The sequence below is a fragment of the Neovison vison genome, chromosome 7, assembly GCF_020171115.1.
Source record: "Neovison vison isolate M4711 chromosome 7, ASM_NN_V1, whole genome shotgun sequence".
Classification (NCBI taxonomy): domain Eukaryota; kingdom Metazoa; phylum Chordata; class Mammalia; order Carnivora; family Mustelidae; genus Neogale; species Neogale vison.
The window spans coordinates 2,503,554-2,531,164 of NC_058097.1; the positions used below are offsets into that span (position 1 = coordinate 2,503,554).

Consider the following 27,611-nt stretch of genomic DNA (forward strand, 5'->3'; position numbering starts at 1 on the left):
CTGTAGCAGTGTTTCTTACTGTCGCAGATTATGTTCTACCTGATAGACAAAGGGGATATGATTACAAAGGGGATAGGATTAGTTCTGTGGGAGCTCCAGGAAGTCTCTGCGACCCCCAGAATCTCGCTTCCCCATTCTTGAAGACGATTCTAAAATGTTTTGTTTGTTTCACAAGCTTGTCGCGGGGATGGTATCAAGTATTGGAAATATAATTTTGAAAAAGTAGCTGCCAGTTCTTGTGGGCTTGGGATGCATGAGACGCCCCCGCTAACGGTGTGCAGCTACTCATTAGCAGGTGGTTACTGGTGACTTAATTTGTGACAGCCTCCTTTTGGGAGGACAGGTCATCTTTCTAAAGGGCGAACGCACCTCCTTCTCTCTCCTGCTGGAGTGGAGCCCAGAGAGGGCTCCAAGTGGGCTAGTGTGTTCAGCCCCATCTTCCGAGCCACCTTCTGGCCCTTAGACGGACACACCCTACGTGTTGCAGCTGCCACGTCCTTGCAGTCCCTAGATCCAGAGGTTGCCGTAAAATCAAGAGGTGTTTCTCAACTCACCCATACCCAGGCTGGTCACCATCCCACCTGCAGCAAATTCCACTCCAGCAACCAGACATTTTATTTTACTTTTTAAATTTAAAATATTTTGGGGCACCTGGGTGGCTCAGTGGGTTAAAGCCTCTGCCTTCGGCTCAGGTCATGATCCCAGGGTCCTGGGATTGAGCCCCACATCAGGCTCTCTGCTCTGCGGGGAGCCTGCTTCCTCCTCTCTCTCTCTCTGCCTGCTTGTGATCTCTGTCTGCCAAATATATTTAAAAAAAAAGTTTAAATTTAAAATATTTTATTTATTTATTTGAGAGAGAGAGAGAGACGGCAAGAGGGAGAGGGAGACGCTGAAACACACTCCATACTGAGGGCAGAGCCTGATTCGGGCTCCATTCCGCGACCACCAGCTCGTTACCGGACCTGAATCCAAGAGTCCGAGGCTTCATGGACTGAGCCAACCAGGTGTCCTTACAACCTGACATTTTAAAGTGTCCACAGCTGAGGCAAATGCATACCCAGGTGAGAGCACTTGGATGTCTTTCTCAGAGAGGAAGAATCGCATCCTGGAAGAGCAATCAAGGCTGGCTTCCCGGAGGAGGGGGCCTCTGGGGGGACAGAAGAGGAGCTGGAGTATGTTGGAATTGGCTGTGGGCTCAGAGAATCCAGGGGCTTCTTCACCTCGGCAGCCCCAGCGCCTTACAAACGCCCCTGAGAACAGGGGCTGAACACTCAGTAGCTCCCAAAACAAATGACAGCCCGGGAACCACGTCGATCTTCCCCCGGTCGGTCCCGCCCCCCGGCCGTCGGAGATGCATGCGCATGCGCTCCCCGGGCTGTTCCCTCCAGGCTTCCAAGGCGACGCCACCGCCCCCCCCCACTATCAGCGCGCAGGCGCGGGGGAGAGCGCGCAAGCGGATGACGTCACTCCGCGCCGGATTTGGTTTGTGGAGTCGTCGCTCACTGACTGCGTCGTCATGGCGCTGAAGCCGGGTAAGGAGCCGCGGGAGAGCCGGGCGGGCGGGCGGAGACCCCCCCCCCCGAGGGGCAGGCAGGGGACCCCCCCCGAGGGGCAGGCAGGGGACCGGTGCGTGAGGGCCGCCGGGGACCCACCGAGGGGCAGGCCGGGGGCGGGCGCGTGAGGGCCGCCGGGTGAGGGGCAGCCGGGTGAGGAGCCACCAGGGACCCACCTGAGGGGCCGGCGGGGGCGGGCGCGGGAGGGGCCGCCGCGGACTGGCCTGGGGCGGAGCGGGAACGCTGGACAGGCGGGAGGGGGACGCGGAGGGATCTGAGCGGGGCTCGGGGGTCCAGGGGCCGGCGGTTTCGGACCCTGATGCCCGCAGAGCGGAGACACGGGCAGAAGAGGGAGGGCTGCTTGCCGAGCGCGTGGGCCGCGTGCCGGTCACGGCCGGTCACGACCACCACGTGAGAGACCCGCACTCGGAGGTGGGTGCGGGCTTGCTTGGCAGAGACAGAGCCCGGTACGGAGCCGGGGGCGGGGGCAGAGTCGGGTCCGGCGACACGGGCGCGCGCGTCTCGCCTCCCCGGCTGGCGGCCGCCGGCTCAGACCCTCCAGTGCCGGCCGAGCGCAGCCGAGGTGGGCGGAGGAGGGAGACTCTGGGCGACCGGACGCAGCTCCGCGTTGGGGGAGGTGAACAGGCATCGACCGACAGGGCCCGGGCGCCGCACCCGAGTCTGTGTCGCCTTTTATTATCTCGCGTATTTCCCGTGTTCTCTAGCTTTTCCAAGGGCCAGGACCTGCCCTGTTACCACCCCCCGCCCCGTGCGTCCCCGGTCGGCATCGCTTTCTAAAGGGGCGTCGCGCAGATGCTCGCGATTGGTGGGTTCTGCAGAGCGAGGGTCCCAATCCCTTGCACTTCTCGTGCCCCACACAGCGTCCCGCACGGTGTTGGGAACGTTGTGGCCCCCACGGGTGTTAGTGAAAGTGGTAAATAACCCAATAGCTGTGCCAGCGTAATTGTGTTTAAAAAGAAGCGTGCTCTGGTTGCTAAAGGGGGGGACAGCTGCCTGTGACGGGGCACTCAGCCCCTCCGGGGTGTGGTGTGTCGGGGAGACCTGAGGGAGAGGAGGTACCAAGGCCGGACAGGCAGAAAGAGGAGGGCAGGTGTGTGGAAGCGGGGACGGCAACGCTCGAGCCACATTTTGAATCCACAGCGAGGAGGGATGGCGGTGAGGCTGAAGTGGGCAGCCGGGCTTGGTAGGCCAGAGCTCCTTGTGACCCTGTGACGGAGGGATCCCCAGGCAGTGGACTGGGAGGGGAGGACTTCCTGGTGGTGGTACTGAAACGGAGCCCTGAAGAGTGAGTTTGTCGAAGGGACAAAGAGCCGAGCAGGTTTGGCAGCAGACGCTGTCTGTGCTGGGGTCCCGGCGGAACGCACAGCCAAGTGGACACTGCCTGTCAGCTTGCTCCGGCTGCACCTTACGGACGCGGGTTCCCGAAGCACACCCAAACCGCGGTTTTCACTTCGGTGGTGGCGTAGCACTGCCAAGGGCAGGGAGCTCCAGAAGTGTTAGCGGTGGGCTCCAGGGGCTCTGGGGCAGGGCTGCACCCCGAGCAGAGGAGATGTAGGCCCAGCCCCAGGGCGAAGGCAGCAGAAGCCTTCAGCTGTTGGCCCGTGTGCCCCAGAACTGCACGTGGAGGGTAACACGTGGAGGTAAATGGGCCGGTAGCAAAGCGCATGTTAGTAACAAGACTGGAAGCCACGTACTGCCTTCAGAAGGGGCTTCCTGAGTAAATTTTGGCCTGTCCCTGCGACGGAGCACCGTGCAGCCTCACGAAGGGCGAGGTACTCTTGTATAGCCCCGGGCAGATCTGCAAGGTGACTGGCGGGAACACCAGCGTGCAGGGCAGTGTGTGCCGTGCAGCGCACCACACTAGGGAGAGGGCTTGACAGCCAGGGTCTCTGTGTGCGCCCGAGGGACCTGGAGAAGAATTCGTGAGGAGAAAGGGGTGCGCTGACCGATTGCCCTGGGGGGTGCAGGCAGCAAGGAGAGAGGCTTGTCAGTAGTGTTCTCTGCTTGTTTTCAGAGTCCGTTCATGAAAAAGGAGCTTTCACAATGGAACTGATTGACATGATTCGAGGCCATACAGTTGAGAAATGTCTGGTTGAGAAGCCAGCTGCCCGCCCCACCGCACCACCCATCCCGGTGGTTCCCAGCTGTCTCCGGACCTGGGCTGCTCCCGTGGGTCACTTTTCAATATCCAGCCCTCATTTAAGGGAGACTGAGGACCTGTGAGGTCAGGCCTGCCCCTCCCCCCGCTCAGACGGTGAGAGGTGCCCCAGCCACACACAGTGCACGTAGAACCTCACATCTAACTGCAGCGAGCACTTAAGTTCCCTGGAGAGAAGAGGTCGGCTTTCACTACCCGCTTCAGAGGTGTGCATTCCCTGAGCCCCGTGCACGTGTGTCCCTCCGGTGACTTGCAGATGGCACGGGGTGGGTGCATTCCTCTTCGCCAGCAGTTTGGGAAGGTTGGTGTTGAGAGTTCACCAGTGAGTGAGATGAGTTCACGGGGAGTTCCTTGCCTCACGCTTCTCATTGCCGGCCGCATGACAGGTTTGTATGAAGACAGATCAAGTAGGTAAAGTGATAAGAAGCAGACTTCAGTTCAGGTATCCTTTGGAGGATATCCTTTAGGATCAGTAGAAATGAAAATTCAGTCAATATTTTTTTAAATATGTCTTTGTGAAGGTGCTGGCTTTGTTTTTTTATCTAACTGGAAACTGCTTTTTATAGTTTTCTACTCTTAAGAGGAACACACGGCTGATGTAAATTTCATTAAAACTGTTCCAATCCAATAACGAAAGAGTGCTTGTTGACACAAAGCATGCTTCCGAAGTTGGGTGTAGAGGAAGAAGTTGCTGGACTAATGAGGGAGGTTGTAATCAATAACCCCAAATAGTAGGTGGTTTGCAAAGCATGTAGGTTTAAGGCAGGTTTTCTGGGTTCACAGTCTGCACACACGAATCATACCTGCATCAAAACTGATTAGAGGGGCACCTGGGTGGCTCAGTGGGTTAAAGCTTCTGTTTCCAGCTCAGGTCATGATCCCAGGGTCCTGGGATCGAGCCCCACATCAGGCTCTCTGCTCGGCAGAAAGCCTGCTTCCCTTCCTCTCTCTCTGCTGCCTCTCTGCCAACTTGTGATCTCTGTCAAATAAATAAATAAAATCTTAAAAAAAATCAACTGATTAGAGTGAGGATTGCAGTGCCTTGACTGAACAGAATGCGCGTTTCCAGGCAAGAACTGAGGAAAACCGGGGTACGTGGCTCGCTTCGCATTTTGTTCTGCTGCTGCAGGCCAGTAGAGCTAGAGCTAGGTTCAACACCTGGATTATATTGAATTTGCTCTGGTTTTGGACTTGATGTTGTGAGTTTATCACTAACCCTGATTTTTCGCCGCAGAGCTGAGCCCTGGATTGGTCTGGCGTGACGGAACACTGAGGGCGCCACTGGGGCAGGCACCCACCAGCCCCCCGCCCGGGCATGCAGCCGGACTCCTTTCTACCGCATTAACTAGTTCCACTCTTTGTTGCTGTAGGTGTTTCCAAACAGGACATTCGTCAGCAGATGTGGGACTACATGGAATCACAAAATTTAGCTGATTTTCCCCGGCCTGTTCATCACAGGATTCCCAACTTCAAGGTACTGAAGCATTCCTCAGCACTCAGAGGGAAAACACGCCGTTCCTAAATGAGAGAGTTCGTAGCACAGTTGCTGTCCGGGCTCATGGCGGATACGATTTGGGGGCACAGTGGGCAGCAGTGCAGAATTCACACCACTGGCCTGCATGTCCTTTGTGTTTTGAGATGTCCCTCATCTGGGTTCCTTAGTCCTCACTCATGGCCTCTTGCCATTCTGTGCAGGGTTGGCGGGTTGGCGTGTCTTGCCATGAGGTGATGCTACAGCTACTGTTGTTGGAGCCCTTTTCTCCAAGTTGGCCCCCTTAAGAACAGCAAGGAATGATGCCCTCTGAGAGGGGGTCTGGGCCAGCGCCTTTCAAAAGAAGGCGGCCTTGCCGGTTCCTGATAGATGATTCAGGCCTCAGTTTCCCCACTGTTCAGAAAGAAGATAGTCACAGGTGTCTGTTTATGACACTGTTCATAGGAAATAAGTTTGCTTGAATGAGCAAACATACACCGCTCATAATTTCAGCATGTGTGTTTTTCACAGGAAAACAACGGGATTTTTGAAAATACACTGATGACTCTATCAGGCCCAAAGGGTGTGTGGCTCATTTACTTGCCATCATCCCTTATTCTGGATGGACTTTGTCTCCCATGCCTGGCTTCTTGGGAACAAGCTCCCATCCTTCTCTGGTTCTCAGCTGAGCTGGTTCTGAGGCCATCCTGTACCTTTGAAAAACTGTTCTTTTTGGGTGTTTTTATTGCTACTTTGTTTTGCTTTGGTGCTTGTTATCCCCGGGAGGGAAGTGTACATGAAGTACAGGGAAAAGAGAAAGGTGCACAGAATCAGTAAAAAATGTCTAGAAAGGGAGTTCCGGGTTACTGGTCATGCACTCAGGGTTTAGGCAGTTACTACACATGTGTGTTCATTTTGTGAAAATTCATCAGACTATATACTTTCTACACCTTTTTGGAATATATGCTTTAGTGTGGTTAAAAATAAATTGGAGCTAGCTTTCTCAGCCACTTTCTACCCTGCTTTCCCACACTTCTTTGGGCGATGCTGAGATCTTGTCTCAGACTTCGTGCACCCCACCTGCCTGGGTGAGATGCTAGACCAATCTGCTCCTGCGTGTCGTGGCCCAGGATCATGCTGTCTTGTCAGTAACGTGCGATCGCGTTTGAAAACAGGGGGCCTCCCGTGCTGCCGAGCATTTCCCACGCTTGCAGGCGTTCAAAGTGGCCAGAACTATTAAAGTCAATCCTGATGCTCCCCAGACCAATGCTCGCTTCTTCGTCCTCGACGTAAGTGCAACTCTGTCTCTTTGCCTAACTAGGGCTCTTACCTGGCTTGCCAAAACATCAGAGAACTAGAGGTTTTTGCCAGAGCACAGGAAGTTAAAGTGGACCCCGATAAGCCACTGGAAGGCGTTCGGCTGCTGGCGCTGCAGGTAATCCCGCTTCCTGAGCCGCCGTCCTGGCCGCTGATAAAACGCATTCTCCCGGTGGCTGGCACATGTGTGCGGCTTACATACTTAGGCTTGTGCTTCCGACTCTCTTCCAGACAGAACAGACCCCTGGAGTTGTTTTTTCTAGGAACAGTCCAGAACTCTGATTTGTCAGAAGTCATGAGTGTTTCTAAATTCAGAGATAAAGGACGTTCACAATGATGACCTTGAGGCAGTCTTTAATCTGATGTGCTTCCTCCACATTTAGTCTGATGTGCTTTCCTCAGGGAAAGGTTGTGTTTATTTCCTTTTGCTGCTTTAATATTATAATTCTTTGAGAGGTGATAACCCATGAGTAAGAAATATGATGGAATCCCCAAAAATCTATTGATGAGAACAGTGTTTCCTAACTTACATACGTAGGCCCCTGCTCGAGGGGGAAAACAACCTCCCCCAGGGGTGCTTTAAATTCACTAAATTTTTTTTTTTAACTTTAATTTTTAAAAAATTTTCAAAGATTATTTATTTATTTGACAGAGAGATCACAAGTAGGCAGCCAGGCGGGCAGAGAGAGAGAGGGAAGCAGGCTCCCTGCTGAGCAGAGAGCCCGATGTGGGGCTTGATCCCAGGACCCTGAGATCATGACCTGAGCCGAAGGCAGCGGCTTAACCCACTGGGCTAACCAGGTGCCCCTAAATTCACTAAATTTAATAAGTATAATCAGAAAACTTGGTATGAGTTTACATGTTTGTAGCTCTGATGCAGCTGTAAAACCACGATAAACCCATAAGTTAAATAGAAACTGTATGAGCAGCAGCATCCGTTGTCCGCACTGACTGCCGCCGACAGCTGCTGCTGCTCTGCTGAGACGCCTTGCTGTCGGTGGTGGGCAGCCGGATCTTCGGAATTTCTCCTTAGTGGCCACGCCTGTGTGGCCAGTCCACTCTCCCACCGCTCCTGCGAGGCCTCGGTCACACAGCACACCTTGCAGCCTGTGTGGAGAAGGGAATGCCAGGAAGCGATTTTACAGGGAACGGGGCGGGGTGTGTGTGTGGGGATCCTCCTCTCATTCTTTCAGGGATTGTGTGTCGGGGATCGTTTTGTTAGCTGATTGCAGTCCAGCCCCAGAGGAGCCTCCCATTCAGGCCCTACTGGAAGCCTTCTCTCTTGCCAGCTGTATTTTCCCAGTCAGTAGTTCCCTTGAATGAACTAGAGGAAATAATGGCAGCGGAGAAGAGCCCGAAGTGAGTGGTTGCCTTGTGTGAAGACAAAGCCCTGTGGAAACAGTGCACTCTGTTATCTCATTTAATTCAGCCAACAACCCTGTAGGGGTGATTGCTGTTCCCAAATGACATGGATTAAGCTAGACCCAGAGAGGTCAAGTGACCTGGCCAAGTCCCCTGTTCAGTAATGGTGAAGCCAGGATTCCAGCTCACACGGACTCCAGAGCCAGCTCTCTGCGTGTATGAGGTTCTTACCTGTCAGCCCATCAGAGCACGGATCAGAGCCCTGAGTGTGTTGGAGATGAGTCAAGACAGCCTGTAGGAGGAGCACAGCCGGGTAGCAAGATGGACTAGCGGGGCCTTCACTGTCTCTTTTATTCAGGGGCAGGAAAGCCAAGCTTTGAGAATCTGTGGTAGTACAGGCTCTCTGGTGGGCACAGGCATATAGTGGTGAAAAAGACAAGAAGATGTATGTGGTCTCTGTGCCCTAGACTACACCTGAGTGTAGGCAGGGATCCTGATGCACATGGCCACAGTCCATGCCTGGGGACACAGTGGCCTGTGCTTGGGGATATACAGTTTCCCAGGCTCAACCCTAGACCTTCAGTAGTTTCTAGACTCTTCTTTTTTTTTTTAAGACTTTATTGTTTTCCCTTTTTTTTAAGATTTTTTAAAAATTTTTAATTTTAATTTTTTAAATTTAATTTTTATTTATTTATTTGACAGAGACACAGTGAGAGAGGGAACACAAGCAAGGGGAGTATGAGAGGGAGAAGCAGGTTTCCCGCTGCGCAGGGAGCCTGATGCGGGGCTCAGTCCCAGCACCCTGAGATCATGACCTGAGCCGAAGGTAGACACTTAAGGGCCTAGCCACCCAGGCGCCGCTCCCCCCTTTTTTTGAGAGCGAGAGTGCGTGTGTGCACAAGGCAAAGGGAGAGGGAGAAGCAGAGTCCCTGCTGAACAGGAAGCCTGATGTGGGGCTTGTTCCTCGGATCCCAGGATCATGACCTGAGCCAGAGGCAGACGCTTAATCAACTGAGCCACTCCCTGAAGTCTTTTTTTAATAAACACCCTGATGGTGCCTTAAGAACCACTGCAGGTCAACATTTGCCAACCCTGGTTGCACATTGGTACCACCCAGGGAACTTAGAAAATTATCTGTTGCTGATGGTCAGGTCCTGAATCAGATGCTCTGGGTGGGTGTGCACTCCCACTCCCCAGGTGATTCTAAAGTATAAGCAGCTTCCAGAAAAGAGAGAGTGACCAGGATAATGTGCAGTACACCAGAATCTTCAGACTGTGAATGAACCCAAACCTCTTTCACACTCCGCAGGAAAAGAGCACGTGGTCATGACCTGTGTTGAAATATTTCTTCTCTCACGGCTTTTAGTAAGCCAGCCTTTGATTTTACAGGTCCTATATTGGTCTCAGGCTGTCATCTTTTGCACAAAACTAAAAAATACTCTTTTTACAGATAGATTTTATAAATTTTACAATTGCTTCATGGCCTGCCCTGGCATAATCTGCAGAGGTGCCTGTGGCAGTGGCTCTGGAACTTTCCTGGGCATCAGAATCACCTGGCAGGCTTGTGAAAGCAGATTGCTGTGCCTGCCCCCAAGCTTCTGGTCATTTCTCACAGGTGCCCAGGGGCTGCAGTTGCTGGCCAGAGGCCTGCACTTTGCAAGTCCCCGCTCTGGGATTCAGAACAAGGTGTTTGGGGACTAAATAGAAGAAAGGGGGCTGTGGACTCAGGTTAATACAAAATATCTACTCTCATGAGTCCTAATCTCTGACGCTGGAACTTTTTGAACAGCAAACTGGTCGTGAAGGCTTGAGACGTAATGCAGGTTTCAAATGGGGGCGCCTGGGGGGCTGAGTGGGTTGAGCATCTGCCTTCAGCTCAGGTCATGATCCTGGGGTCCTGGGATCAAGTCCCACAGCCAGTTCCTTGCTCTGTGGGAAGTCTCCTCCTCCCTCCTCCTGTGCCCCTCCCCCTGTTCCTGTTCTCTCTGAATAAATAAATAAAGTCTTAAAAAACAAAACATTGTAACTGTAGTGTGTGATGCTGGGAGGGGAGGACACAGGAAAGTCCTGGTGGAATTCTAATGAGAACAGGTCTTCATTTGGATTTATTTGTCATTTTGTGCCTGTAGTGTTTTTGAGTGGCAAGTAAAGTAGAATTTGGGAGTTTGACAACTCACTGCCTCTTCATCCTAAGTGGGTAGGGTAGTGGCCCTGAGTAAGATGGACCGCCGTGCACTATTTAATTGGGTTTGCAAAGGAATCATTTCCTTGGCACACACCAAAAGATGCCAATAATAGTAATTTGTTTTTGCCCCTGAAATGCTATCATATGCAATAAAATTTTCTATGTCTAATTTTGTAATTTATTGATTATCTTTTTTTAAAAGAGCAAAAAAACATTGTTGGTCCCAACACCACGACTGAGAACGGGGTTATTTAATAAGATCACACCACCTCCCGGGGCAACGAAAGACATCTTGAGAAAATGTGCCACCTCTCAGGTAAGTGCAGGAGGCCGCCTCACCCACAGGAGAGCACGGTTGTCAGCCGAGACTTCTGGTGAGTTAGAATACGTAAAAGACACCACAAAATCGAAATTCGTTTTTCACAAAGCCAGAGGAGTGGAGATGGGAAAGTGTTCAGCAGGCCTGTCAGTGAAGGATCCCAGGAGAAAACCGTCTGAGTCACCCACTTTCTCTTTTGTCCCAAGTTAGCAGATTGTGCCCTATTAAAATGAAAAGTTCTGTGGTGCTCTGGCGCCTTCTGGTGTTAACCTTTGCCATGGTCTGGTGATTCATAGCATTTTCTTAAGTGCCACCAGAGCAGTTGGGGACTCCGGAATTTCCAGAATACTGGGACTGGAAATCACCTCGCCAGTTCTGAGTAATGGCTTTAGTAATTCAGTTCTGTGGTCTTCTTGAGTGTTCACAATGTGGTAAAACTGAAATTTGTAGATACTACATTAGGGTGTCCCGTGGGGGGATTTGTCCTGTATCTTGCAGATAAAGAAATAGAATTTGGTGACTTTTTTCACACTCCTAGAATAGACCGCAGGTCATTTGATTTCTAATCTATTAGGAATTAAAAATAGGACATCGAGATACTCCTTTTTAAAAAAGATTTTCCACTTAGGTTTGATATTTAAAAATTGAATGTTTATATTGTTATTTATTGATAACCTTTTCCCAAAAATACAGATTGCTACAGCTTTCAAAAGTGTGTGTGATAAAGTAAAACAGTAAAATATATGTAGAAAAAAGTGCGAATGGAAAATTAGAAAAATAAGACAGTCATGGTTCTGGTTGGTGTTCAAAAACACAAACTGTGTGATCGCCTGCAGTCGGCCACCCGGGCCGCACACAGAAGCGGACATTTCCCAGAGCCGGCTGGGAGTGTGGGGAGCGGCTCACGAGTCGTCGGTTTCGGAAGTACCAGCGCTTCCCGTCCTGGGGTGGTTGAGGTCCAGGTCAGACGTATCTGAGGGCCCATCACAGGGGCCTGTGTTGTCCGTACTTATCTGTGTCGCCCTTAACAGCATCCTCTCCAAAAGGTGAACACCGCGGTATGTGTTGGCAGCAGTTCCCTGTAGTGCGCCGGCGCCAGCTGGTCCCTTAAACGTACCCCCGCAAGTGTGGCCAGGCCTCCGGGAGAGCCAGGCCAGCTCTCGTGACTGAACTTCACTAAGGGTTCAGCAGCAGAGTTCGGGCTCTGTCGGCACATAAGATACGGACATTTCCATTTTCTTGATGGCACGGGGAGAGAGGCTCTTAGCATCAGGTCTGTGTGCAGGTGTGGGTCCTGGTGCAATCATTATTTACTCTGCCAGAGCTTAGTGGCAGAAATACTGTCGGCGTGTGGGTCAACTCGAGGAGACTCAGATATGGCCTTACTTTTTGGCAGAGAAATCTCTGAATTTGTCCCTTTACAGCCTTTGCCTCCAGCACGTCTCAGCTGCCTTTGTGATCTTGGTGTTTTTGTGTTTATTCTCTAACCCAAGAGTCTTCCAGCAGCCGCCTCTACGGGCACACAGAAATGTTTGTCAGCTGAGTTTTTGTTGAATTAAACCGGACTTTGGGGAATCAGGTTGCTCACGCGCTGTCTGGCCAGCAGAGCAGGTGAAGCTGACTTTTGGAGGGAGGAGGAAGTCTGATGGACAGTTTTAACACAGGTTTCTTCTCACCAAGGCTGCCAGGCACCAAGCCCTTTAAAACAGGGTTGAGGATGTGGGCAGGCCTTCCCACCGTGGGGCACAGTGGGCTGGTGACTGGTGACTCCTGAGAGGCCCCAGACCAGCTCTGTGTACTGGTCCCATAAGTGCCTTGTCATGTACTTGTAGACGAGGCTTTATACTCTATGCGGTGACCCTCCCGTGCTGGGCAGAGGTCTGTACAGGGGCCTGATTGGCTCTTCGATTGACCTGTAGTTCTTGCTATCTGAGAGTCGTGACCATATCAGCCTCCCTACTCTGTAAATACAAGCCTCCGTTCATTAGTGTAAACGTGTGTACTTTTGGTACATTTTGGTTGAAATAGTCATATTTCGGAAGTGAAGATGCTACATTTGAAGGTAATAGCCCCAGTATTTTATACCTAATCTGTCCCACACATTAACTGCCCACTGTGCTAAAACGCACTACCTCCGTGATCTCCTTGCCTCCCGGCGCCAGTCTGACGGGGCAACGGGTGACAGCTCTGCCTTAGAGGTGAAGAAATGGAAGGTCACCTTCCTCCTCTCGAGGTCACAGGGCTAAGGGGGACCTGGACCCGGTTCTCCATGACTCCTGTGCCTGTGGTCTAACCGCTGTGCTCTTCTGCCGCGTGGGAAGAAATGATTTGCTCAGTATTGTAAACTTAACGTCTTACTCGTTTGTGCTCTCAGTTCCAAGTGGGATCTCTCCTGCGGAAGAAATTTGGGGAAATTATCCTACGATGGTTTCTGAACCAAGGTCTTCCTAAATGCCACTTCCATGCTGCGTGCTCGCTGTCGGGCGAGTTTGCTTCTCCCAGGAGGTTGACCCAGACCCTGAGTGCGCCTCGCCCGTGAACCGCGAGGTGGGACAGCCGCTCGCTGCCCAGGAAGCATTCAGGCCCCCATCTGTGTCCACAGGGCGTGAGGAGCTACAGCACTCCCGTGGGCTTGGATTCCAGGGTCCTCGTGGACTTGGTTGTGGTGGGGTCCGTTGCTGTTTCTGAAAAAGGTAAGATTAAAATCAGAAACTCCTTGAGGTGACCTCAGCTTCACACTGCCGTGTGTTCATCTTTTAAACACCGACGGTAAGTAATTTCAGTTTTCTGGACACACGTCTGTCCTCTGAAGCCACTGTATCTCTCATTCGTCTTGAAAAATTAACTCGGTTCCTCACACTCAGTACCTTCACAGTATCGCCATTTTCCTTAGCAGGAAACATAAAGTCAGCTCCTCTCTCTTTGGATGGTGAGAGAGATTTCCTCTAATCTTGAGCTGCCTGAAACCGGAGCTGGGTTTACTTACAGTCCGTCAGTAAATAGTTGGTTTGTAAAATCTCCAGTGAATGGAAAGACATTGCTTCTGTTAGGAAGCAGCAGCCTCTGGGCCAACAGGGTGTCCTGAGCCTGCCTGGGGAGGCTGCGCCGCTCAGGCAGGTGAAGGGGGAGGGTGTCCCATGCTGTCAGCCATCTGCCCTCTGCCAAGCCGCCTGGGGGACTTGGGCCCCTGTGGTTCTCCTGGGACCTCTCCCTCCTCCGCTGCTCTACCCCAGTCCCGGCTCAGTGCTCTCAGGAGACAGTCTGGTTACGCTGCTGCTTATACTGCCCCCGGCTCAGTGGGTTCCAGGACGGGTCAGCTGGTCACGGACTTGGTTCGCACAATGTGGTTTGTGCCCCCTGCTGGGAAAGCGTTCCCTTTGCTCCTTCCCTCCAGGAGGGACAAAGACTCTTCTAAGATGCCCATCCTTAAAACTGCCCCTTTGGAAATTACCCAGCTAAAGCCCAGATCTTCCTTAAAGAGAGGTTTCCAACAAACAGTTTGTGAGAGATGCTCTTAAGTCATTCGTTCCAAACCCCGAGCGTCATATTTTTAAATGTTGACCTTTGATGCCTTCACCTGGAACATACAGTGTTTGCCGGCTCTCTGCAGTAGAACGTGAGACGTTGTAGCGCAGTGTGCTTTGCTTTCCCTGTGCTCCCAGTTACAGCACTTCATCTGTGTCATCAGGAATGGGTTCCCAGGAGCACGTTTCCTGGGTGCCTACTGGGGGCCAGGTGTCAGGCCAAGGTGGTCTCTGTCTTGAGCCCACAGTGCCCGGAAGAGCAGACGCAGCAGCTGGACCCTGGTGTGGTGGGCTGCACACCGAAGTCAGCACTGACGCTGGGGAGGTGGGGTCAGAAGGGTCACCCTCTTCCCAAATGCCCAGTGTCGGCGTTTGCTTGTGTCGACACACATGTCCTGCGTTCTGTGTGTGGGTCATGTTTGTCCTGGTTCTGTTTTCCCAGGCGAGGCAGTAGCACGTACAGCACTCTGTGCCCTGCTAGAGGACGCCCATCCATTGGGCACTTAAGATGTCGCCGGGGTTTGGTTTTGGCTTTCCCCTTGCAGATCACACTAAAGTGAGGTGTAGTCTTGTGGTAGACTTTCTATGTGCCTTCCAGAGCCGTCCATGGCATAACTCGAGCAGAGGACTGTCGAACCGACGCGCGGACTTGAAATCCTGGTGGCAGTTGCTGAACAACCCGCTGTGAGGTGGCCTGCCTCCCATCCCCAGCACCATACCTCACGTCTCCCTGCTCCCTCTGCGTAGCTGGAATCATCAGACTTCCATGTTGACCGACCCAGTAGTGAGCAGTGGTGGTTCATAGGCCGTCTGAGTGGCCTTTAATGGCGAGGGAAGGTGGTCCTTACTCACGTTTGCCGCTTACTGCCGGCCTCTGCAGACTGTTCTGTCCTTGGCCGTTGCCGCGCTTCCTCACGGTCAGCGGCTCGCATGGTTGTAGGTTGGTAGTCGCAGAAGTAGGATGACAGAGGAGAATGTCCGAAAGAGGCTCGGGCAGCGATGCCCTTGGTGGGGATGCTGATGCGGATGCTAAGCGGAAGTTAGAATTTCGGCAGCGTCGTGGGCTTCCTGGTGTGGGATACATCGGCTACCTTGTGGGAGCCAGGGCTGCTGCCATGTTCCCGTCTTGCTGCTTTTTCACCTGCTCTGTAGCTTCTCATGCGCCTTCAGTCAGCTTCTGCAGCCCCTCCGGAGTCCTCAGTGTGGGACTAGCTCTGCCGACCCGGCCCTCTTCCAGGGACTGCTGGACTTTTCAAAAGACAAGGTGATGTCCTCTTGAAATACGTATCCCTGATTTTAGTTTTTATTTCCTCTCCAGGATAAATTGATTTAAAAGGTTTTGGTTTTAGTGGGAATTTGTTCCTTCATCTTTTTAAAAACTACTCTTGCGGGGCGCCTGGGTGGCCCAGGCCTTAAGCGTCTGCCTTCAGCTCACAGCATGATCCCGGAGTCCTGGCATCGAGCCCGGTGTCAGGCTCCCTGCTTGGCGGGAGCCTGCTTCTCCCTCTGTCACTCCCCCTGCTTGTGTGCCCTCTCTCACTTGTCTCTCTCTCTCTCTCTCTCTCTCTCTGTCAAATAAATAAATAAATAAATAAAATCTTTTTAAAAACCAAACTACTATTCATTGCTTTTAAATGTGAGTTCTGCTCACATTAACGCAGGTTCCGTTGCCTTTGTAACACAACTGAAAGGCTCAAGCTTGGCATCACTGTGCGCTGACCCCTGTATGTGTGCGGCGTCGGCGTGCCCCCAGACCCCACTGTTGAGGGCTCCCTGTGGGCTTTCTATGGAAGTTTCTATGGAGGTGCCAGGGATATTGAGTCCAAGTTTCTGTTTCCACTACAACCTGATGAAACATTTCCTCCTGAAATACCGATGCTCTGTGTGTCTCTTAGGCTGGAGAATTGGGAAGGGAGAAGGTTACGCTGATCTGGAATATGCCATGATGGTGTCGATGGGAGCAGTCAGCCAGGGGACGCCTGTGGTCACCATCGTCCATGACTGCCAGGTGCTGCCCGTGGACAGGCGAAGCAGAGCTACTGCCATACCCCCAAGAGAGCGGGCGGGGAGGGAAGGAGACAGACACACAGGGATAGACTGGTGTCTGCCTTCCTTCCACATCTGCTGGGAGAGGTGGTATTGGCAGCGCTGGCGCTGTCTGGCAGTGAAGCCTTACCCCATGAGGCTGCTGAGCCCTGTGCTTCTGCCGTGCGGCGCAGTGAGCACAGGAGCCACATTCCCCGTCAGCTCCCTCACCCACTTCTGTCTGACCAGGTCGTCGACATACCTGAAGCGCTGCTCGAGGACCACGACCTAACAGTGGACTACATTCTCACTCCGACGAGAGTCATTGCCACGGGGTGTGAGCGCCCAAAGCCGACGGGAATCATATGGTCCAAGGTGGGTCCTGTGGCCAGCAGTGGCCTATAGCTCGGAGGCGTCTCCTCTTGTGTGGCATTCTTTGGCAGCTGTCCCTAGGCCCAGCATGTCTGTGCATTAGAATCACCCGTAAGCTTTTGAAAACTCAGCTCCTGCATCACAGTCTCCAGACATGGGCCCAAGAATCTCCTTTGCAAACCTGTGGGATTCTGATAAGCAGCCAGGTTCAAGGTCTCCTGCAGCAAGACACCAGTTCTAGATGGCAGAAGGAACTGTCCACTCAGGACCAGTGCCATGACACACTGCTGGCCAGCGGGTTTCACCTCTGAGAGCTGTGTCCGCCCTCCTGGCCACAGCAACCTGCTGTCTGTGTCCCGCCGTCCTGGCCACGGCAACCTGCTGTCTAATCAGCTTTCCCATTCTAAGTCCAGCTTGTCTTGCCGTGACCTGGGTCGCCGGGCAGTACCCACAGCCTCCGTAACCTGATGCCTTTGCGACTTCATCTGCGAACAGTCACTAGCATGCGTGACAGTAGTCTACATAGGGAGTCCTGTCCCAGAGGCCCACAGGTGGGAATCAGGGAGAGTTGTGCTTCATCTGGATTGAAGCCGTTGTTCGTGTCTTCCATTCCTTCAACCCGAATCATCAGAGCTGGAAAAGAGCCTTCCCTTGGCCATGGAAAACCAGTCACATCCACCTCTGAGACTGGCAACAAAGTGAAACACCACGGCACAGTGGGCCTTTCCCACAGATGCCACAGGCAGGTGGTTTTGGGCTGCCTGGGGCCTGTGCCCCTTCTAGGTTAGTCCTGAGAAGAGCAGAGAGGAGGAGCGTGTGTGACCTAGAAGTGAAGGGACAGGTCTCCCTGAGTGCAGGCGAGTGGCCGGGGGAAGGCAGTGGCACCCTTTGTGAATATTCACATGCCCGTTGGTGTCTTTCAGAAGTTGGGTTCACCTTGGAATTTGGGTCCACAGCTTCCAGGTGGAGGCTGCTCCACGGGTCAGAGGAGCGAAGTGACATTTGCTCACAGCTGAGAGGACAGGATTGGGGAATAGCCATGGTTAGATCCCGCTAATTTTAACAAAAAACAGCAACAGATGATCTTATTGGTCATGTCAGGTGAGGAGACTCGTGTGTGAAAGGAAACCACATGAACCAGAGGGGCCAGCGACACGGCTGGTCACACTGTGTGCAGCCTCTCGGGGCCGGCGCTGTTTGTTGACATGCCAACCGTCTCATCCTCTTCCTGGAACACCTCATTGCTAGTGAGGCCTAGGCAAGAATTACAAACTTTTAAAATGCCATATCTCATCTTGGGGTCCTGGGTTCTTTGTTTTTCCAACCCTGGGCCGCCTTTTGCATGAATCATGGGAAAGCAGCGACTTTCTCCGGCCCCTGGGGCTTCTGTTCTGGCCTTGCTGTGTGTGCAGCCAGAGCGAGTTTTCCTCGACACTGGGAAAACCATCCCTGAATTCCAGTGAAGATCTGGGGAGGGGCAGGGGCACTTCGGTGCCGGGCTATGGTATTCTTTTGTATGGAGTCTTGATAGCGTTGACGTATTCTTGTGTGATTTTCTACCCATAGACATCATTGTGTAGGTATTAGAATCCCAGAATTTGCTTTTTATGTATTTCGTTGGAACATATGGCATCACTGTTCCTTCTATACACTGTAGATGCCTCAGATGAGGGCTGTAAAACACACATGGAATGTGATATGTTTTTAACTTGTTTCTACTACACAAAGGTTTTGCAGCGCTTGACTCCCTGGCCTTTGTCCCACATTCTCAGGGATGTGCATGGTGTCCCCGTGTGGGGACCAGGCTGCTACGGATTCCACTGTCGGCTGCAGCTGCTTCCAACAGATAGCTTCCTCGACCCGCCACCTGCTTTTCTCTGCTTGTGCCTTGTGGTTTTAAAGATGGGAACCAGGTGATCAGTGGTTTAGAGTGAGCTTAGAAGCCGCAGCAACACGTCTCAGTCACTTCATCTGTGACCTTGGTACACCCTCTGCAAGCCCCCCATTTGTTTATCTGTGAGGTGGGGTGTTGTCAGTGCTGACCTCACAGGTAGTACCTGCAAAGTGCCTGCTGAACTTGGCCATTTTTGCTGTTGGGGCCATCACAGGTGTGACATGCAAGTAGGTAAGTGTGAGAAACGTCCCTGGACAGTGTCGCTGCGGGCAGAATCCTTGGTTACCCTCTGAGTGGTTTATTGAGCCAAGATGGGGCCTTGCCCGTGTCTCTCCATGGCACTGTGTTGTCACCGTGTGCCCTTTACTGCCTCTCAGTGAAGGAGAAAAAGACTTTCCTTCCAGAAGGTGTGTCTGCTCTGTTCATGTGGGGTCCTCCTTTCCTTTGGGTGAGCCGTCTGCTGTGCACCGGGTGACCTGTAGGGCTCTGGGGGACTTGGCCGTGCTGAGCTACAAGGCCGCATGACTGTCCCACTTGAGAACCTAGTGCTCCCTGAGCTCCGCTCCCCGCTCCAATCCAGCAGGTCAGCAGGGATGCCCTGGCATCAGGATGCACTTTCCCCAGGATCTCTGCCAGGCTGGTGCGTGGTGTGAGAGACCTGGCCGTGGAGCGGGTCCTAACCCTCTGGGCAGCACTTCCAGCCCAGGCAGGCGCTCCGTCTCTGGGACAGTAACCCGATGTCCCCGCTTGTCGACAGCCACGTGTAAGGTGATCTGCAGTGGCTCAGAAGCCATTTGCCTGCAGCCCTCAGCTCTGGCAGGAGTCCACTGACGGTGGCCCAAGTCCCCGCTGCCAGCTTCCAGCAGCTCCCTGCGGCCAGTCAGTTCCAGGGCTGTGAGGTGTCGGGAGTCACGGTGGAGCAGCGAAGCACCTGCTTGGGAGCCTGGCTGCCTGCCGGACCCACACGAGCTCCTGGAAGGCAGCGGCAGGATGGAGCCATCTGCGTGGGCAAGGCTCCAGGCTTTCCCTCACACTGCGGTCCCCTCACGTGGCCCCACTGGGCTGAGCCTCTGGACAGCCGAGCCCCATACCTCTTTTATTGCTTTCTGCTGAGCTAGAATGAGGCAGGGAGAAGGTGTAAGACTTACTTCAGGAATTCCCTGGAGACGTGGTCGAGCAGCGGGGTGTGGCTGCAGCTCCGAGAGAGCCAGGGCACCCCTGAGACTGCTCCTTGCCACCAAGGCCACAGATCGAAGGATGGCTTCCCAACCCCCTTGCTCCCCACAGTAACTGGAAGAGGTACCATCACTGATTACAAAGGAGAGCAGTGGGGCACCACTGACCAAAACCTGGATGTCTGCCTTCCTCAGTTACTCTCTCCGTAGTTCAGGAAGTGGGGTTCTGCCAGGGTCATTCCTTTGTGTGCAGACTCAGAGAAGCGACTTTGGGCACCCACCGCCGTGGGGAGGGACTTTCCCACGTGGTCACCAGGCCCTGTTGATTGACTTGTTGAGAATGACAGATGCCTTGAGGAAAGGGGCTTGGAAAAAGGACCTCTGAGAAATGGCCATTCTCGGACCTTGATGCTTGCTCTCCGATCCCGTGTAGCAGCATTGTTGTCTGGAAATGACAGCCAGAGGTGAGCTGACACCTACCCACACCTGGGCCAGCAAGTTAGAGTGGCTGATACTTCTGTTTGAAAAGATATGCTGGTTTTGACCCAATAATTGAACTTCTAGGAAGCTGTCCTAGAGAAATATTTAAAAATTTAGATAAGAGATACATGAGTACCCAGCATAATACGATGCCTTAAAGTGTTCTGACCCCGTAATTTAAGCACAGATAGCCTTTTTTGAGAGTATTTAATGGCATGAGAAAACATTGATGGTATAATAAATACTAAGTGGAAAAAGCACAGAGTATGAATTTATACATGTTTGGTATATTATTTTATATTCATTATGCTAATAAAACATGTATAGAAAAATGATGGAAGGGTGCCTGGGTGGCTCAGTCAGTTAAGCATCGCCTCTTGATTTCAGCTCCGGTCATGACCGCAGAGTGATGGGATTGAGGTCCCCTTGGACTGTGTTCTGGGGTGGAGCTTGCTTGGGATTCTCTTCCTGTCTCTATACCCCTTCCCCCCACCAAAAGAAAAAACAGGTGAAGTGTATCCGAACATTAACAGTAGTTCTGTCTGCAAGTTGGGATTTCAGATTTCTTTTCGTTGTTTTCTAAGTTTCCCACAAAAAGAATACACTTTTGTAGTCAACACTAGTCAGTAGAGAAAGCAGGACGTTTGAAACCATTTCCCAAGGGCAGCCTTCCACCCAGGCGTGTTTGCGTCGGGTTCCACAAGGAGCCTCTGTTCTCTGCATACTCCTAACTGGAAAAACGAGAAGCCAGTATGGAAGATGGTTAAATGTGTACCAGCTCTTAGAAGTCATGGGCTCGTGCATGGCGGTGACACAGGACTGTCCAAGCTGCATGTGCCAGGCCCATGCCTGTGTGTGAGGTGGGCTGCGCGGGCCGCTCGTCCCCCGTGGCTGACACTTGGTTTGGAACTGAGCCTCAAGCTGCCGGGCATGAACTCGTCCCACACTTGGCCCTGAGCTGGCCCAGCAGCTCTAGTGGGCTCCTTACTGCTCTAGTGGGCCTGTCTGTTATGCTGCCCGTGCCCCCTGGAGAGCATCGGGCAGGCAGGAGCTGGCGTTCGCAGCTGGAAGCTGGCGTCTTGTGGTGGCAGAGGTTTTGAAGTGATCATGTATACCAGGAAGTAGAGGGCTTTTCTTTTTCTTTCTTTTAAGATTTTATTTGTTTATTTGACAGAGATCACAGGTAGGCAGAGAGGCAGGCAGAGAGGAGGAAGCAGGCTCCCCGCTGAGCAGAGAGCCCCATGTGGGGCTCGATCCCAGGACCCTGGGATCGTGACCCGAGCGGAAGGCAGAGGCTTAACCCACTGAGCCACCCAGGCGCCCCTAAACAGTTCTTCTTAGTGACTTCCATGGCCACTTCCAATAGAACCACCGCCCTGATGGTGCGCATGGTCTGAAGCAGTGGTGGTGTGTGGTCATTGCCCTGCGGGTCCTTCAGCACCCACAGTCAAAGCATAATTATAAAGGACTAATGCCATAGGGGCTTTTTAGTAAGTGACACGTTTGACCAACTATGTGCAAAAAGTTGTCTTAAATGAGTCCTGTTGTCATTAAGAGATGTTCTAACTGGAAAGCAAACACGTGCTGCCCAGGCATGAATGGCGTCTGGACGGCGGTGCGTTCAAGCTTACTCTAGAGAATGATTTCACCTTGGTCATTTGGAAGTGCCGTTTCTAAGGGTATTTTCACTCCGTGAATGGTAAGCGCTAGTCTCACGGAGGACAACTAGTAATTTGGTGAAAGTTCTATTTCACGTTAGAAATACTAACGGTGTTCCTGGTTTTTTGCCGGCAGCTGCTCAAGCATGTCCTGACATTTTAGAATGATAGGGATTCTAGATATCATCCCTCCCAGTCTCTGGATGTTCTGGTCAAGTAAAGCGAGAGCCAGGAAGGGCAACAGGTTCAAGATTATGAAGCCAGTGGGTAGTGGAGGCAAGATTAGGGCCGGAGTCTCGTGCTGGGCTGGCCACGGGTGCCTTGAGAGTGAGATTCCGGCTGTGTCCTGCAGTTAGCTTGTATTTCCAGGGAATAGGATTTTTCATTTAATCTTTAAAGAGAATGTATATTTATAAATGGCATCTGTAAGTGTAAGAGAAGCGTGGTTGTAGCATATTAAAAAATCATATTTCGTCTGTTACTATGGAATGGAATAGTTACAGAAAAGCAGAAGTAGTTTTTTTATGTTTGATTAACAGGCAGAATCTTTCATTTCACATGGCACACTTACAGAAGGTAACAAATGTTCCTAATTGCTAGCCAGGAAAAACAGCGCGGCCCTGCCGTGGGCCGCCCTGAGTGTGCAGCCAGCCCGTTCAGTTGGGGCACAGAGGCCTCTGTGTCAGCTGAGGGAGCGGCGTCGGCCCCAGCCACTCCGCAGAGAGCACAGAAATGGCAAACAGCTGGGCAAGTGGCAAAAGCCACCTTGTGGACAGGGAGATTTTTCCATTTAGAACTTGTGGGCGCAGAAGCATGAGCTGACATTAAGCTTTGTCATTCCTTACCCAGAAAACATCCTGCTCTTGAGATGAGCAGTTTTACGTAAAAGTGACGCATTTGGCCATTTCCATTTCTAAAGATGAGTCTGTGTGTGTGTGTGTGTGTGTGGCGGTGCTGTAGACTTAGTTCATATTCTGTGCATGGTTAAATCATTTTGTTGTTCAGCTGATTACAGTTTGTCCGTGTGCCAGCTCGGGATAAAGTAGCCGCCTGTGCTGTGCACAGAAGGATGTATTTTTGCTCCCCACGACACGCGGTAAATGTCTGCTGGGAGAGTGTGGAGCCTTGCCCCCTGGGCTGGGTTTCCTGAGAACACTAGCTTTGGCCCGAGGGAGCCCCGTGGTTCCACCAGGCAGAAACACATGGGAGTTTTAGTACTTAGGGTGGTCACCCAGGCAAGAGAGCTCCCGGTGGGTACTGGAGGAGGCGTGGTGTTTGCCAGGGTTTTGGCCTTGCTGCTCTTGTCTGCTGGTGTCACAGTGGAGTGACATTCAGTTTTTCCGTAAAAGAATGTAGTCACGTTTCCTCTGATTGTAATGGCAATTTTAAATTTGATCATCCTTTCTAATTACTAGATCCTAGTAACTTAAGACATCCTTAAGAATCTCATTATGACCATTTTAGGGGCAGCTGGATGGCTTAGTCAGTTAAGCATTCCATTCTAGGCCTCAGCTCAGGTCTTAGTCTCAGGGTTGTGAGTTGGAGCCCTGAGCTGGGCTCCATGTTGGGCATGGAGCTTACTTAAAACAAAAAAGAATCTAATTATGACCAGTTTAAATCTGTTTTTAAATACTCTGAAAGGACACAGGAATCTGAACTCTTGAAGAAGGTGGAATTGGGGTGTGGGCCGGAGTTTGGTTGGCTAGACTTAGGTCATTTTTAGGATTCTTTGGGACCAAAGCCTCTCAGGGTACTGGCCCGTGAGCTTAGTCATCTTTGGATGAATCAGTTCAAAAGAATTGCAGAGAGTCAAGTGGAAGAAAACTTCCTTTTGCTTAGCAAAGAGTGGTTACATCTCCTGCACATTTCCATGGTGCAGACATGGTTTCTGTTTGTTTCTCTGCGTCTCAATAATGGGGAGCATTAGAAGGAGTAGGTCTTTCTTTGACCAGTCCTTGGCATCCGGGCATCTGTGTGCTACTCTGAAGACCCCAGTAAACAAGTGCCACCTGCAGAGGCTTCTGACGTGGCCGTGCTGGGAGCAGGGCACTGTCCATTTGGAGAGGGCTCGGAGCCAGCAGGAAGGCTGTGACAAAGTGGAGAGGGTCGTCCACTTAGTGCTAGGAGAGAGAACCAGGTACTGTATTAATGAGGATCAGGAGCCTTAACATTTGTGAGAAGGTACTGGAATCGACTGTTTTTAGGTGTTTAAGTTTCTTTGACTCTTCCTCTGAATCACTGATCTTTCACTTGGGGCCCGTGTGCCTCTTGTGGTTTGGGGATCTCTGAGCAGAGTTCAGGAAATTGCACCCAGAATTGCCGGGGACTCGCTCCCGGGGACGAGCCGGAGCTTCTGCAGAGGTCTCTGACTCTGGCAAGGGTAAGCACCATTACTCCTGTTACAGATGGTGCAGAGAACAAGAACCCTGTGATTCGTTAAGCTCTTTGTTTTTAGACGGAAGTTTTACCTGTCTAACTCATGTGCTGATCTGTATTCTGACGTAGCCGTGTTTGTGGGGAGTCCGGTGTTTGGACCATTGCCCGCCTCTTAGTAATTGGCCATTCATAGGGTTTGTGCCCTGATGAAGGGCAGAAAGCATCTCTGAAGAGTGAGGATTGCTAAGAAGGACTAAAATGGTGCGTTGCTGTGTCTTTCCTGCCATGCGATTCCTCAAGTGACAGAAGACCGGTTCTGCCCGGGCTCCACTCTCCTGGTTCAGCCTAACACACAGGGCCCTGCCATGTGCGGCGGCTGCACCGGGCTGGGACCGTCAGCCCGCACACTGCAGGCTGGGTCCGGGCAGTCCCTGTGCACACAGGCCCCCCTTGTCAATCCCAGTTCTCAAGGACCAGGAACCACCTCATGTTTTGAGGTTCTTCTATCGCCTCATTTGTTGCACGTTCCCAAAAAGCCAACATTTCCTTCATATAGGAATTCCGTGCCTCGACACTTAACGTTGTTTGGAGTGTTAGCTGGTAGCTCGATGACCCGCTGCTGGAAAGCGTTTTCCAACGTGCTGTTCTATTTCCGATCTGCCTTGTTTCTGCATTTCCTGTGACACTTGAGAGGCTTGGTCCCTAAGAAATGCTCCTCCAGTGGGGGTGGGGAGGAGGAGGAGGCCTGGGTGGCTCGTTAAAGACCCTTCCCACCCAAGGCATCCGTTGGGAGGACAGGGCAGGCGGCAGAACCCCCGTTATTCTGGAAGTCAGCCAGGCGCAGTGCCCCTTGTGGCCGGGGAGCCCTCCTTCCAGTAACGTCGCTTACTGTCCCTTCTGCATAGGAGGCCTTTGGTTTTCTGCTTCCTGGGCCTCTAAGAGGATAGAGAGAACCATTCCCTCTGCCAGCTGCCGTGGCGTGTCAGGCACAGTCCAGAGGAGACAGTCCAGAGTGGCTCTGGGGATCCCAGATTGACTTAAGCTGGGGCAGTGTGAGGTCAAAGTGACTGATTAAGGCCGAGGGGTCCTGCTTCTCAGAGGGCCATGTTGGACCACTGGTGCAGCGTGGCAGACAGACTACTTGCCTGAGGAAGGCAGAGGCCCCTGTGCGGTCCGAGTTCTCTTCCCTCCTGACCGAGTGTAGACACGCGAACAGCTGGAACTGCTTTGCTCTTTCAGATCAGCTCTGAGGTGATGGGGAAAATCCCCATACTCAGAAGCCTTCGTTGCCGAGAGAGGCAGGCTGGGAGAGATGTCACCCTTCAGGACGAGCCCCGGCACCTTCTGGGAACCGGCAGCCGGCAGCCACCTCCCCTGAGCACTGTCAGAAGACACCAGGACCCAGAGCAGCCCGAATCCTGTTCTGGGCAGGGGGAGGATGGGCCTTCTAACACTGTTTTCATCGGGAACCTTCCGCGGGGCACCCGAGTGAGTGAGCTGAAGAGAGCTCTCCGAGAACTGGGCACGGTCCCCCAGAGGCTCACGTGGCAGGGGCCACGGCGCAGGGCCTTCCTCCACTACGAGGCCCCCATCTCAGCCCAACAGGCTGTCTCCTGCTTGCAGGGCCTGCGTCTGGGTGCTGCCACCTTGAAGGTGGCGCTGGCCAGGCCGCAGAGGGCCGGAGAGGGGACAGGCAGCTGTGCGGAGGAACCGCGCCCTGACCGTCGCTCAGCTGTCTCCGGCCTGTGATGTGCTGCCCTGGGCCCTGTGGAACTTAAGGAGCCCGTGCAGCGGGGCTCGGCGCGTTGCCGCGTGAGCCATTTTGTGGCTGGTCCTTTCCAGGACGTGCCAGCCTGCTGTTCCTGCCTGGGGCCTGCCGGTGAGAAGGAAGGTAGCCGTAGCGCACTGCCGACTTGTCCGGGCCCGGCTCTGTCTGTGCTTCAGCCTGCCTGCTGGGTGTTGGAGCCGCGCTGATCTCCCTGCGAGTTCGGAGGCCTCGGGGAGCAGAGTGAGGGATGAGGGGGGGGTAGATGGTGGCAGCGGTGAGGAGCGCCTGTGCTCTGGATTTGGGAGGGGGTGGTCGGGGAGAAGGGGAGATCCCCTAGCAGGGATCAGGTGCTGAGCACGCCCAGCTGTCCTTGGGTCCTCGGTCTGGTATAACTGCAGGGGGAGAGCTCTGTTCATACTGCAGAATCCAGGTTCCCCGGGTGCAAACTGCTTGTCACAGTTCGGTACTAGTGTCAGCGACGGAGAGCCAGTGTGATGTGCGGGTGGTGTGCAGCTCCCCTCCGTGCCCTCCTCACTTTCCAGCCTCCTGCCGTCTCTACGTGGACTCCCACGCTCCGCGCTATTTGTAGGAGACCCTGGTCATGGAGAGAGCTGTCCCGGCCTTCCTCACAGGCAGGGACAGAAGTGCTCACACCTGTTTGCCCAGGGCCTGAGGTTTCTTGGGGTTTCCCTCCAGTTCTCTGTTCCTAAAAAACAAAACTGGATTTTTGATTTTTGAACGACGCTTTCTTAACAAGTGATTTTGCAGTTGATACAGGGCCAAAAGTCAAATGAAGCATTTAAGTGGCAAAATTTTAATTTTTTTACCAGAGGGTCTTAATGAGCATGTTTTAAGCACAGTCGTAGCTCAAGGGGGTATGCCTTGTACGTACTTTCAATAAAACCTCGGGGCACTGTCTCCCTTTGTAGAAGCACTTCGTCATTGGTTTTACGTGAAAATACTGTGCAGATGTCAGAAAGAAAGTCTGCCCGTAGATGGCTCACTATGTGCAGCCTCCTTTCCCCAGGCATCGTGAGTAAAGCAAATGGCAGAAATAACTGAAAAACAAGGGGCGCCGGTGTGGCTCAGTGGGTTAAGCCTCTGCCTTCCGCTCCAGTCGTGATCCCAGGGTGCTGGGATCGAACCCCACATCGGGCTCTCTGCTCAGGCAGGAGCCTGCTTCCCCCTCTCTCTCTGCCTGCCTCTCTGCCTGCTTGTGATCTCTCTGTCAAATAAATCAATAAAATCTTTAAAAAAAAAAAAAAACCTGAAAAACAGGATAGCACCTTTCTTTTGGGCTTTTGGGCCCACTTTTCTTTGCCCGAACCATCTCCCCCATGAGCATGGCTGATTTCGTTTTGTCACCCGGCACTTAGCTCAGACATCAAAGCCCGAATCTGGTCATCTAATTCTTTGTTTTTTGGGGAGGGGGTGTTTGCCTTGATTTTTGTTGTTGTTACTGTTTTCTTCTCATAATTTTTTCCTGTACTTGACATATTCTGGTTTAGTTTTTGTTGACTTTATCATTGATCTTTCACCATTAGAGTGGTACTCCAGGAGATCAGGAAATGAGTTTTTGGCTATCTTGTTCACCCCGCACTATGCTCCAGCTGTCAGGGCACCTGGCAGGTACACAGCAGCCCAGGAAAAATGGGAGACATGGACGGACAGGTCATCAGAGCCGAGAGAGGGAGGAGCGTTGCCTGATCGCAGCACTGGGAGCACAACCTGTGCCCGACACCAGCCTGCCTCAGGCTGTTGAATCATCCCTCCCATTTAGGCCAACTTGCTTGACTTTGCTGTCCATCTGGACAGATTATTAGCCCAGAATCATTCAGATATGTTGATATACACATCATCTGAATGAATTCATGGTTTTTGTATTTGTGGGAAATAGTTTAGTATGAGCAAAACCCAAGATCCAAGCACCTGAAATGTAAGTATCTCAAGTGT

The 27,611-nt window shown here is 52.4% G+C and overlaps 1 protein-coding gene across 4 annotated transcripts; it reads left to right on the top strand.

Annotated features, from left to right (window-relative positions):
* Nucleotides 1–1,467: 1,467 nt before the first annotated feature.
* Nucleotides 1,468–26,589, top strand: MTHFSD (methenyltetrahydrofolate synthetase domain containing). Of its 4 annotated transcripts, none has more exons than XM_044255605.1 (8): nt 1,468–1,532; nt 5,103–5,206; nt 6,525–6,638; nt 10,270–10,383; nt 12,989–13,079; nt 15,806–15,918; nt 16,185–16,310; nt 25,130–26,589. In XM_044255605.1, the coding sequence occupies exons 1-8, from the start codon at nt 1,517–1,519 to the stop codon at nt 25,637–25,639; spliced, it is 1,188 nt and encodes a 395-aa protein (XP_044111540.1). In that variant the 5' UTR covers nt 1,468–1,516; the 3' UTR covers nt 25,640–26,589. The 4 variants fall into 4 exon arrangements, with proteins under 4 accessions (XP_044111540.1, XP_044111541.1, XP_044111539.1 ...); XM_044255606.1 differs by lacking the exon at nt 1,468–1,532 and adding an exon at nt 2,723–3,938; XM_044255604.1 differs by lacking the exons at nt 1,468–1,532; nt 6,525–6,638 and adding exons at nt 3,947–4,118; nt 6,379–6,492.
* Nucleotides 26,590–27,611: the final 1,022 nt, after the last annotated feature.